At 40.4% G+C, this 13,233-nt stretch overlaps 1 protein-coding gene across 3 annotated transcripts in view; it reads right to left on the bottom strand.

Moving 5' to 3' along the window:
• The window catches only part of Ndel1 (nudE neurodevelopment protein 1 like 1), a 31,600-nt gene that overhangs the window by 13,826 nt on the left and 4,541 nt on the right, over positions 1–13,233 (bottom strand). For all 3 annotated transcript variants that reach the window (XM_038327293.1, XM_038327292.2, XM_038327291.2), the window contains exons 2-6: positions 8,426–8,523; positions 6,409–6,562; positions 4,893–5,041; positions 3,077–3,213; positions 393–566 (exon numbers count right to left, since the gene is read on the bottom strand). In XM_038327293.1, coding sequence (XP_038183221.1) covers positions 393–566; positions 3,077–3,213; positions 4,893–5,041; positions 6,409–6,562; positions 8,426–8,511 — 700 coding nt within the window. In that variant the 5' untranslated portion in view covers positions 8,512–8,523. The remainder of the gene's footprint in view (positions 1–392; positions 567–3,076; positions 3,214–4,892; positions 5,042–6,408; positions 6,563–8,425; positions 8,524–13,233) is intronic.

Here is a 13,233-nt window from a genome sequence, read left to right as displayed (position 1 = left end):
GGAGCAGCATAGGCATGTGGATCTAGCTCTGTGAGGCTGAAGCCAGGCTGCTCTGTATACACAGCAAGTACCAGGGCAGGCAGGGTTATAGAACGAAACCACATCTAAAAAAAAAAAAAAAAGTCCAGCCTGGTCTACAGAGTTCCAGGACAGCCAGAGCTACTCAGAGAAACCTGTCTCAGAACATAAATAAGTAAAGCTTTTAACTTTTCAAAAGTTTCACTAAAGTTGCTCCTCCCTTAACTGTAGGCGTGATGTCATCTGCCACGCATCAATGGCCTTCACCTCACAGCGATTAGAGTAACTAACTGTAACATCTCCTGTCCCATCAGCACATGCACCACAATGACCACCTAGACCACCTAGCACAGCTTCAAAGAGAAAACACAAACCCTTTGGTGAAGGAAAACTGTTTTCTGTTCCTTTGCCGACAGGCGTTGCAGGCAGGGAGAGTGACGCTTGGACAGCAGAGTCCGTCTTCTCACAGTCCAGGGTGGGGGAGCTGGGGGCAGACTTCCGGGTAACTTCTTGTTGTCGTTCCCGAACTGCTAGCTCTTGTCTTAAATCTGCAAAATGTTAAAGACAAAAGCAGAAATCCTGACTAGAGGGAGAAAATTATTCTGCAAAGTTCCAACGAAAACATTATAAAAACATTCCTCCTAATTAGTTAGTAATTCTCAAAACAAACTTTCTATCTAAAAATGTTCATCTTGAAACAAAACTGTGAGCTCTATAATTTAAATAATATGTTAGAATTTTAAAACATGGGCCAGTGAGATGTCTCAGTAGATTAAGGCAGCTGCTACCAAACCCGACAGTCTGAGTTCCATCCCTGAGACTTATGCGGTAGGCTGAGAGCACCAACTCCTACAAGCTGTCCTCCGACTTCCACATTCATGAAGTGGCACAAGCACACACACTTTAGATAAGTAAATATGATTTTTAAAGAGAATTTTAAAATGCTAGCCCTCAGAAAACAGTATTATACCTAAAGGCAAAAAGAAATTAATCAAGGAGGGCTGGAGAGATGGCTTATCCACAGGACAAATTCAGTTCCCAATCCGTGTCAGACTGCTCACAGCCGCCTACAATCCTAGCTCCAGAATCAAACTGATATATGCAACCTGTATTCACAGTTGCATTGTTCACAAGAACAAGAGATGCAAGCAACCCCACAGACCACTCATGGAGGAAAAGAAAATGAATGTGTGCAATGGAATTTTTAATCCACTTTTTTTTTAAAGAAAAGAATGAACAATTTTCCAAAACTTGTCCTCTACACTCCACACTCATGCCTTTGCACTCATGCAGACAGATACAGGTGTAGCACATACACACACAAACACACGCAGGTACATGCAAGCATGCATGCACAAAAAAAAGTAAAAAATTTTTAATAATTAGAAAAAAAGAAATACTGCCGGCCGGTGGTAGGGCACGCCTTTAATCCCAGCACTCGGGAGGCAGAGGCAGGCGGATCTCTGTGAGTTCGAGGCCAACCTGGTCTACAAGAGCTAGTTCCAGGACAAGCTCCAAAACTACAGAGAAACCCTGTCTCGAAAAACCAAAGAAAGAAAAAAGAAAGAAATCCTGTCACTACAACTTAAACAAACCTTGAGGACAATACAGAAAATGAAACAACCAGTCACATAATAAATAACTAAAAATTTTTAAAAAGTCAACACCAGGCCACGGTGACACACATCTTTAATCCCAGCACTCAGGAGGCAGAGGCAGGCAGATCTCTTGTGAGTTGAGGGCCAGCCTGGTCTTCAGAGCAAGATCCAAGACAGCCAAGGCTACACACACATACACACACACAAGTCTCAAAAGACCAAAAGTGAATGAATAGATAAATAAAATTTAAAAAAAAATCAGCTACCATATACTTTTATAATCTCCAAACCCAAGAGGTCAGAGGCAAGCAGACCTCTGTGAGTTGGAGGCCACTGTGGTCTACATAGTGATATTCAAGCCAGTCAGAGTTATCCAATGAGATCCTGTCTCAAAAAAAAAAAAAAAAAAAAAACCAGGAAAGATATTAAATGCAATTTTCTGTGTTTTTAACCAAAATTAAAAATAAGTAAGAGGAGCCAGGCAGTGATGGTGCACGCCTTTAATCCCATCACTCGGGAGGCAGAGGCAGGTGGATCTCTGTGAGTTTGAGGCCAACATGGTCTATAGCGTGAGTTCCAGAACAGCCAGGGCTACACAGAGAAACCCTGACTCAAAAAAAAAAAAAAAAAAAAAAAAACCAAACAAACACACACACAAAAAAAGAAATCCTTCCTTCTCTCCTCCTCAGAAGCACAATAAAATTCAGATTATTATAAAGGAAACAAGAGCTGTAACAGTAAATGTTCCTAGCTGCTGCTAAGCCATCCCTCCAGATCCACAAGCTGTTTTAAAAACTTGGGGATGGCACATATAATCCCTATATTAAGCATACGAAAGGGAAATTGTGTGTCCACTGATCTGCCATAGTAAATAAGTCAGGAATTATATAAAGAAAAACATAAGGACATATTTATGTAGAGTCATAAAAAGCTGAACCAAATATGTCACACTGTTAGTGAACCTTTTTTTATAATATTCTGAATTTTACTGTGCTTCTGAAGAGAGACAGAAGTTTTAAAGAAAGTATGTACTAGCTACATGTATAATAAACAGCAACACACACATGGTTCTAAGTAGATACCATGAAGGTATTTAAACAATCAATAAAAGATCCCAACTGAAAGCAGTACCATGCTGGGAAAACTCAAGCTCTCTGTGCCCCACTTTTCTCATCTCTAATACAGAGATCATAATTACTTCTTACAATGATGATAATATGGGTGTGAAATAAGTTACCGGTTAAAAGCAATTGGCACAGTGATTAAAAGGTAAGCAAATGCATGTAAAACTAGAGCTTCATAGAAACTGAAGGATGGCCTTGGCTCAGAAGCAGAGTGCTTACCCTGCATGTTCAAGGCTCTGGGTTTGATTCCCAGCATCATCGAAAGAGTTGACCCTTGGTTTCCTCGGGCTCAGGGACAAGACAATGGATAAATACCTGCTAAGTTATAACACTTACCTCTTGCTTCATCCTTTAACCTTTGTACTGAGACCAACAAAGACTCCTTTTCATCAAGTTCACTTTCTAAAAACGCATTTCGTTCAATGGCCTGATTTAGCCTTTGTTCAAAGTCTTCCAATGAAACTATTGTTGCCCTTTAAAAAAACAAATTTAAAAGCCCATGAACTAAATAACATGTACAAACAGCTAGTACAAAGGGAATCAGTAAGTTTATCTCCTGCCGTTCCTGACCCAGTCAGCCTGACCCAGTTTGGAGAATGATCTCACAAACATTAGCATGTACCTACTCTGTGGCCTCCCATCCCCTGCTGTCTGCTACAGAAATAAAATTCTCAACCTAAACTTAGAACTCAGAAGGCCAATTCCAATATTATCAGTTACAGTCAGATGCCAAAATGTCTCTCCAAAGCGTTTCTCCTTGAGTCTTTGGCCCCAACAGTGTTCCCTCTCCTGCCTTAATTCTTTTTTTGTCATTTGGATTACTGCTTAATGGTTTTACATCTCCTCCTTAAACTTCTCAGTACTGACTTCTCAAATCAAGATCAGATACTACTCTTTGTTGGGGGGGGGGGGGGGGGACTCTCAAACAAAGCACACAGGGTTATTCACGACCTGGCCCCAAGTACCTTCCATTCTCCTATTCTTCAGCTGTCACTGACCCGCCAATTAAAACAACCTCTTCTTGTCTCTCAGCTCTTCACTGTCTCTCCACCTAGTTATCTTTTCTTCCTAGCTAGTTGCAGACACACATACAATCATACCCAGCAGACTTAGCTCCAATTTGTAAAAAGGCTCTCCAGTTCCCACAGGCACTAGAGATGCTCTGGAGCAGCTCGTACATTCTCTTACTGGAGCACTTATCATAGTAGGTGTTCTTAGAGATCAGCTCCAAGAACAGTAACTAGCCTTATGTCAATCAAGAGTCAACTGATAAATAGCAAAGAAAAAGTACTAGGCTGTGGGCTGGAAAGGGCTCAGTGGTTAAGAGCACTGGCTGCTCTTCCAGAAGTTCTGCGTTCAATTCCCAACAGCTACATAGTAGCTCACAACTGTCTGTAATAAGATCTGGTGTCCTCTTCTGGCATGCAGGCATACATGCAGACAGAATACTGCATACATAATAGATAAATCAATCTTAAAAAAAAAATTCCAGGCACGCCTTTAATCCCAGCACTTGGGAGGCAGAGGCAGGAGGGATCTCAGTGAGTTCGAGGTCAGCCGGACTATAAAGTGAGTTCCAGGACAGCCTGGACTATTACACAGAGACACTCTGTCTCAAAAACCAAAAACAAAAGAGAGAAAGAGAGAGAGAGAGAGAGAGAGAGAGAGAGAGAGAGAGAGAGAGAGAGAGAGAGAGAGAGAGAGATCTTGCTGCACAACAATGAGGATCACCTGAGTTCAGTCCCAACACCCCCAAACTGGGTATGATTTTATGTGTGTCTGTAACCAGCATTATGAAGAGCAGAGACAAGGGGATTGACTGTGAAAGTGCTTGGAAGGACTTTATTGAAGAAGATAAGGTTTTAGGGATATGTGTTTTTAAGCTGGTCTGAGCTTGCTATGTAGACTAGACTGGTCTCAAACTCAGAGCCCACCTGCCTCAGTCTCCGTGTGCTGGGTCACAGGTGTGAGCCCACCTGCCTCAGTCCCCCGTGTGCTGGGTCACAGGTGTGCACCACTGCCTGGCTTGTCATTTTGTTTCAGTTTTTTGGTTTTTTGGCTCCTTTCAATGGAATACGTTATATATGACACAAGATAGTAAAGGGAGAAATGGGTTCCTAAGATCCAGGTGAAAATGCACATCATCCTTTACCTTTTCGCTCGCTCCAGGTCATCATTGGCCTGCTCCAGCTCTCTCACATACTTATGAAGCTGCTCCTTAATGGCCCGGGTCTGACTTAAGTCATCTTCTAACACTGAGACCTGCTTGTAGCTCTGTGCATACTGATGCTCTAGTTTCTCCTGAAAGTAGAGATACAGAGAAAAATCATGGTTAATATATCATCGTCTATTAATAAAAGAATTTCACAAATTAAAGGGGGGAAAAAAGATCAAAGGACTTCACCACAATTTGAGTTGATAGCAAACCCACTACTCTTTGTAATAACTTTAAAATTACATGGACAAATCCATTATAAATGTCTTTAACTCATATGAAACTTATATAATAACCATTCTCTCTCAAAAAGAAAATGATCTTTCTGAAAAGTAAAGTAATAGAATCCTTGCCTCGGCATCTAAACCTGGGGGCTGGAGATGACCCCAGAAGTGATGCTCTTGTAAAGGACCAGAGTTTGATTCCCAGCACTCATGTCAAGCGGCTCGTAACCACCTGCAATTCCAGCTCTAAGAGATCCAATGCTCTTTCTAGCCTCCATGGGTACCATACTAACATGGCACAGCCACAGAGACTCATAATTTATAATAAATCTTGAAAAAGAGAACATAAGCCAGGTATGGTGGCACATATTTTTTTAATCCTAGTACTTGGGAGGCAGAAGCAGGCAGCTCTCTCTGTAAGTTCAAGGTCAGCCTGGTCTACAAAGTGAGTTCTAGGACAGTTAGGGATGTTACACAGAGAAGCTCTATCTTGGCGGGGAGGGGGTAAGAAAAGAAAAAAAAAAAGGAAACATAAACCTGACTGGATAACTTCTAAGTTTGCAAGATGAGTGTAACCTGACAGAAATACTCTCAAGGAACCTAGAGGTTCCCAAATCACACAGGCCACTAATATTACTCTTGGTTGCCCACCAGAACTTGATATTAAAACCGTACTACTAGCTGGACAGTTAAATAAATATATATATATATTTATATATAATTTCTGGGTAATACACAATTAGGCAAGCAATTTGTCTAAACAAATAATCAGGAAGCTTTAGAAAATATAGAAACTAAAATTTAGTGAGGAACATGACAGGCAGAAAACTGACAGCCATAAAATTCTATGAAAACTCCTAAACTCTGAACCACCTATTGGTTCTACATTAAAAAAAAAAAATTCAAAAATCTACCTTAAGCTTTTTAAAAATACATACATTCTTGGTTGCTTGCTTCTTTTAGTATTACTGAACACATTTCTCATTTTTTAAATATTAATAAATTTCATGTAGTGTATGTATATGCTCTTGAGCACCTGTGTGAAGATTAGAAAACAATTTGAAGAAAAAGGTTCTCCTCTTCCATCATGTGAAGCTCAGGAATCAAACTCGGTGGTCAGGCTTATTGACCTTTACCAACCAAGCCATTTGGGCCTACATTTCTCATCTAGTAAACACCAGTGCACTAGACAGTACTGCACCCAGGGAAGTAGCCTCTGCCACAGTTACCTTTAACGCCTCCACTTCATACTTCAGTCTTTGGTTATCAGCTTGCAGGTCTCTATTTCTTTGTTCAGCCTGTACTAACTGTGCCTCCAACTCTGCTTCTAATTCTCTGCTTCCTTCCTGGAATTCAACTAGCTCATCCCGAGCTTCCTGGAAGCTAAGCAGAAGTGGGAAAGATGAGTTAATAGTCGAGTCTTCTCATATAATTCAGTAGTTTCTGACTGAAAATTAATGTTCTCATAAAATATTAAACAGTAAAAAAAATGTCTTGTACTTCTTGCTCCATATGTATTCAGGATTCAATAAAAAGTAATTATATGCCCTCCCCCCCCAAAAAAAAACCTATATAAATCAGTAATTACAGTATTTACTAAAGTAGTTCTACATGACTCAAAACCACCAGCTTCTCCCTCTATAAAATCGAAAGAGGAGGGGTGTATATATGATATGTACTGAAGTAACTTCAATTGGGCATTAGCTTCCATTCTAATCAATAGAAGTCAACACTCACTCTCAAATCACAATGGCTGGCGAAGACCTAAGCATCACTCACCCTTAGCACTAATTCAGAACAAGGGAGTTTACTATGCTTCTCCATTTTTGTTTTGTTTTGTTTTTAAAGATTTATTTATTATGTGTACAGCATACCTTTCATGTGTGCCCAGATGCCAGAAGGGGGCGCCAGGTCTCATTATAGATGGCTGTGAGCCACCATGTGGTAGCTGGGAATTGAACTCAGGACCTCTGGAAGAGCAATCAGTGCTCTTAACCACTGAGCCATCTCTCCAGTCCTGCTTCTCCGTCTTTTTATCTAATGCACTAATACATTATTTTAACACTACAAACTAGTTTAATACTTAGATAACTTTTTCAATACCTGGTTTCCTCTATAATTCCATTACTTAATTTTCTTCATTTAAATGTATTCTAAAGACGGGAGGCAGTGGCGCATGCCTTTAATCCCAGCACTCGGGAGGCAGAGGCAGGCAGATCTCTGTGAGTTCAAGACCAGCCTGGTCTACAAGAGCTAGTTCCAGGACAGGCTTCAAAGCTACAGACAAACCCTGTCTCAAAAAACAAACAAACAAATAAATAAATGGATTCTAAGAAGGGGTTCACAGACTTCCCTGCCTCTGGAGGAATCTGTAACATTAGGACACATGAAGAACCTCTGCTGGACAGAGAGCATCTTCGGCCCTTGGCCTGATAAAACCACAAGGAAAGACCAATGGGATCTGATAAGGCTTAGTTAACCTTGTCAACCAAAGGAGGAAAATATATGTTTTAGTAAAATTTCAAAGCTGGAGAGAAGGCTTAGTGGTTAAGAGCACTGGATGCTCTTCCAGAGGACCAGAGTTCAATTCCCAACATCTACATGGCAGCTCACAGCATCTTTAACTCCAGTCCCAGAGGATATAATGCCCTCTTCTGGTCTGTATGGTCACCAGGCATGCACATGGTACACAGGCATAAATGTAGGCAAAACACCCATACACATAAAACAAAAACAAATAAATCTCAAAAAATATATATAAGAAAATTTCAGTAAGTGATATGAATTTAAGTTTTGAGGCCAAAGAGCTATTTTCTTTCCAACTAAGTAAGATATTATTTTATAAAAGCAATTTTATAAAATGCTCCATAGCTTGGAAATTCAGCTGCCTCCCAACACTAATAATGCATTCCTGAAGAGACTAAAGTCTGTCTTAAGTATCTCAAATGAGCAAATGATGAGGGAGTACCGGTACACACATGGAAGGCCAAAGACAGCCCCCAGACTAGTGACAAGTCACAGGAAGCAAGCAATGAGAGGAAATCATAGGTGGCACTATCGTTTCCTGCTACTTCAATTTGAAGAACTTAAAGATTGGTGGTAGTCCTATACTCTTTAAATTCAAACAGTGTTATGACTATGGAACCACAATCCTAAACCTGAAGCTCTAAAGTTAAAGAAAAATGTGCAAGCTATACATGGCATATTCCAAATCCCACCCCTATTTTAATAGTTTTCAAACTCTACCTTTGCTTATACTTCAAGGAAAGTTCCTTCCAATAAGCAGTTTCTTCCTTTAAACTTGAAAAATCTGGTATATCTTCACCATCCATGATCAAGAAAGCCTGTGACATTAAAGACAAAGAATCCAGTCCGTGAGTGAAAGCATGGCACTGCATTTGGTAGTTTCCAAAGTTCTCGGAGTGGCTGGAACTTTCCTAAACTTAAGCACACATCCTACCTCACTCAGGGACAACCAACATTATGGACGATCATGACAGCAGATGACATCAACAGGGTCAGAGGGAACGAGGCTTTGTCAGCTACAGCACTGGGTTCTAGATAATCTGGCCACAGAATCGCCCTACACACAGTTCAAGCAGTTAGTTTTATGGCCAACTGGTCTTCAGGGAATCCACTGACAGAAAAAAAAGTCAAAGAATTTGCCACTCCACACGCTTCCCTGATGTATATATAACTGCTTTAAAACACCTGCAATGGGTCTGGGGATATGGCTCAGGTGTTTAAGTGCTTGCCGAAGGTTTGATCTCTGGCAACACATGAAATCTCACACTGAAAATTAGAGGCAGGAGCTCATCCTCAGCTACACAGAAAGTTCAAGGCCAGTCCGGGTTACATGAGACCCTGACTCAAAAGGAAGTGGGGAGGGAGACATAAAGGAGGGAAGGGAGAAAGGGATAGGAAGGTAAAGGAGGAAAGAAGAAAGCTGCTTAGAACCCTCATACCAAGTGAGACTACTACTTAGGCAAGACCCACATTCTTAAATCATACTTCTGAAAACATCCTCAGTCATCCTTCAACTCAACTTTACCCCAATAGTCCATTCATCTCCAACTGCAATAATCTTTGTCTCAGTTCTTCCCCCAGGTATTCACAGAGGGAGGGTCTAGTTACTCTATCCATTTCAACTAGGAAAAACTCCCAAATGATCATGACAGTTTAAAAACATCAAGATGACTGGCCCACTCCAGATTCCCGCCATATCTTTCCTACTATCCCCTTTACTTCTGTCCCAGCATCACATCCACATAGCAGATCCCCAATAACGTCTACTGAATTAAACCACAATGTGTGCGGCCAGTAAGGACTGAAGACCAATCTAAAACAAACTATAAAGCCTTGGAAATGCAGAGAACTCAGAGCCCATCTAAACAATTCACTTCTGTGTTTAACAACAGCGCAGTCACAGACCACAGCATATACAGAACTCAGATTCAGGTGTGTACACAAGACAGGCATGAGGATGACGTTCAGTGGGAGTGAAACTAAAGTAACTTGATATGCTCAATTTAATTCTTCTGAGGCACAGTACCAATTTTCCTTAACCATGTCTTTGCTGATCATCTATTATTATCTTGACATCTAATTAGTAAATCTTTCAGTTATCTTCTAATCACCCTAAAAGTTCTTTCAAAGAAATAGATTCTAACACCTTGTATTCCTTCATGGCAGTGAGTACATGACTGCTCAGAGAAGGCACTTAATGCGCCAATCATTTGCTGAATACTAGTAAGGTATTATTAAGCACTATTTATTTATTTATTGACCAGTTACACTGTTTTCTACTCTGATTACACCTACACTAGCACAGATTTGTCCATATCATGTTATTCTTAGAGATGTCTATATAGCACGAGAGTACTTTAATATGTGAACCACACAGGGCTGGGAGTCCTGTTGAGGCTGGGCTCTAAGGTCCCAATTCTGCCATTAAATTACTCATACAAACCGCTTACTCTCTTGGGGCTTCATCTAACAAAGGTGTGGACTATACTGGGTGGCTAACTATTTCAAGTATGTGTACTGACTAATAAATACTGACTGGTTCTATAATTCTATCCCTTTGCCAAAGTCTCAGAAATTCCCATTTCATTTGCCCTAACAGCCACGTCCTGACGTCTGGCAGTCAGCCCATGGATAAGGAAGGCTCTTCAGCAGCCATGGGCACTTGTTATCTCAAAAGATCCAGAGTACAGGCATCACCCTGTGGTATTGGAAACTCGTCAGAATTAATACCAACGTCTCCATAAGTAATTTAACAATCCAGATGAAGACTAATTACAGGAAATATGTGGCAACACCTAGAGTTGACACAACAATCCCTGTCTCCTCTAATGCACTATGTAAGATCATTTCCAAAGAGTCCTGAAAACTGCAATAAATTTTAATCTATATAACAAGAGCCAGAGAGAGCACTCAGCAGTTAGGAGCACTTGCTGTTCTTCCAGAGGACCAGGGTTTGAGTCCTAGCACTCACATGGCAGCTCACAACCATCTGTGATTCCAGTTCCACGAGGTCTGATGCCCTCCTTCTAGTCTCTGTGGACACCAAGCAAGCTAGTTGTGCATGCAGGCATGTATACCCATATACATGAAATTAAAAAATACAAATAAGAACAAATGTCCTCTAGAGGTGGGAGTATAGGTCAGTATAGGTATTGTGTTAGGCCCTGGGTTTCATTCCTATTATAATAAGCAAACAAATAAATCCAACCCTGCCCTCAAATTTAGATTAATTATTTCAATACTGGCAACCATGTGTTAATAGGAAGCTCAAATGTCTAGTTTCTAATATAAAAGCCAATGAATTATTGATTTTTAGAATGTTGTGAAGACCAGAGACGCACGAGAAGCAAAGGTCCACGGCTGCTGATAGATACTGTCTTCCACAGGAAACCAATGACGAGAGACTAAAGATTACATCTCTCTAGTTAGTTCCTTATTTATAATAAGACAGAAATCTTATTTCTTCTGTCTTATTTATAAATTCTTCCATATCACTCAAAATGAATGACCTGGAAGGCACAGGATGAAGGCCATAGCAGCTCCATCCCAAGACTGCAATGAAGTCCCATGATAAAGCCTAGGCCAACAGTCCAGAGTAGCTCATATAGAAAGATGGCTCTCAAAATAAGTAGAAAAAAATACACAGAATAGGAACTATGACTACAAGGCTGTTTAAATGTGCAATGTAAAAGTGCTTATTCTTTTGTCAATTAGCAAAGCCATAACTGAATGCTTTGGGCGAGCGCTCTCGCTCTCCCTCTCCCTCTTTCTCTCTCTCTCTCTCACACACACACACACACCTACCCAGGAGGAGAGGGAGTAGACAATTTAAGACTGTTGTTATTTGTATACAAAAATTTTAATTCATGCTTCAAATCTAATTTCTTTCATCTTTTTTAGACCTTTATTTATTTTTATTTCCTGTGTATGGATTTTTGGTCTGTGTACCATGGGTGTGTCTGGTGCCCACAGAGACCAGAAGAGAACACTGGATCCCCTAGAACTGGAGTTATAGATGGCTGTGAGCTGTCATGTAGGTGCTGAGAACTGAACCCAGGTCCTCGGAAAGAGCAGTCAGTGCTCTTAACCACCGAGCATCTCTCCAGTCCACATATCTAAAAAATTTAACTCAATAGATTATATATTATTTTTAAACAACTGGAACAAGTCCATTAATTAACCTCTCTATTTTCACCCTTGAATGTGTTCTAAGTTTTGTATGTTGCTTCCAGGATTTAATAAACAAGTCTGTGTTCTCCATTTTACACCTTGTCTAATCTTGGTATATCCTGATAACATCTTAGCCTTGTTCTTCCCCAAATGAATATTTTAGCCTATCTAACAGTCATTTCAGGCCCCTATTTTTTCTGCCATACTTTAGACTGCTCTGTATCTTTGAAGCAGAGCTACATCTGAGTACTGACATTTTATTCACCAGCAGGGACATTTTAAGTTTTCTATCCTTTTGTTACTATGCAACATTTGATATTATTGTTGACTGTGTACCAAGGACCAGTGTCCTTGAGGGCATTTCTATTGGCTGCTAATGCCTTCTGGGCATCTAACATTCATTTTAGTGTATGATGTTTGAATGTGAAACCAATCCTTCTACAAATAAGGTCAGAATCAGTTTTATCTATAAATTTTACTCACTTTTCCATGTGGAGGTCGTTTTGTTGTTTGAACTCCGATATACAATACAAAGGGACCTACTAGTGGCTACTGCTTTGAAGAGCATTTAGCTCAGCAATGGTCCCTGGGGAAGAACACTGTTTACACTTCTGCATATGCCATAAACTATGTATTTGTCTCCAGTTTTTGGTTCTTAAGTAGGGACATATTATTTTCATATTTCCTTAGGTTACACAGAAAACATAAAAAGCTGTATGTATCAATGGAATACCATGTAATGTTTGATATATGAATACACTACATGCTACTTAAATAGGGTTAACCATATTCACCTCCTCCAACAATTATCAGCTCTCTCTGGTGAAAACTTTCAAAGTCCTTCTAGCTCTTTAAAATGCACAATCCAGAATTATCTAAAGCTGTATGTTCTTCTACATTATTCTTGCTTTCTTCTGTGTGTTCATGTGGGAGTGGATGTGGGGGTGGACGTCTGTAAGCAGATTTTTGTGGACATGTATGGGGAGGCCAGTGGACAAGCTCAGGTGTCATTCCTCAGGAATGTCCTTTATCGTGTTGGGTTTTCTTTGGTGGTTTATTGGTTTTGGTGGTAGTGGTCTTTCTTTGAGAAAAGGTCTCTCACTGGATTATAATTTACCCATCAGGCTATAATGGCTAACCAGCAAACACCAGTGATCCACCTGTTTCTGTGCATGTGCATGTAAGTGCAAGTGCATACATACACAAGCACACACATGCACGCACATACATATAACACAGAGGGCTGAGATTACAAGCCCCCATGACCATGCCTGGATTCTTTACATGGGTTCTCAGGTCAGTTCTCATGCGAACTCAGGTCCGCAAACATTTTACCAACTAAGCACCTCCACAGTCCA

Source organism: Arvicola amphibius, chromosome 4 (assembly GCF_903992535.2).
Source record: "Arvicola amphibius chromosome 4, mArvAmp1.2, whole genome shotgun sequence".
Taxonomy (NCBI): Eukaryota; Metazoa; Chordata; class Mammalia; order Rodentia; family Cricetidae; genus Arvicola; species Arvicola amphibius.
This window is presented reverse-complemented; position numbering and strand designations above follow the sequence as displayed.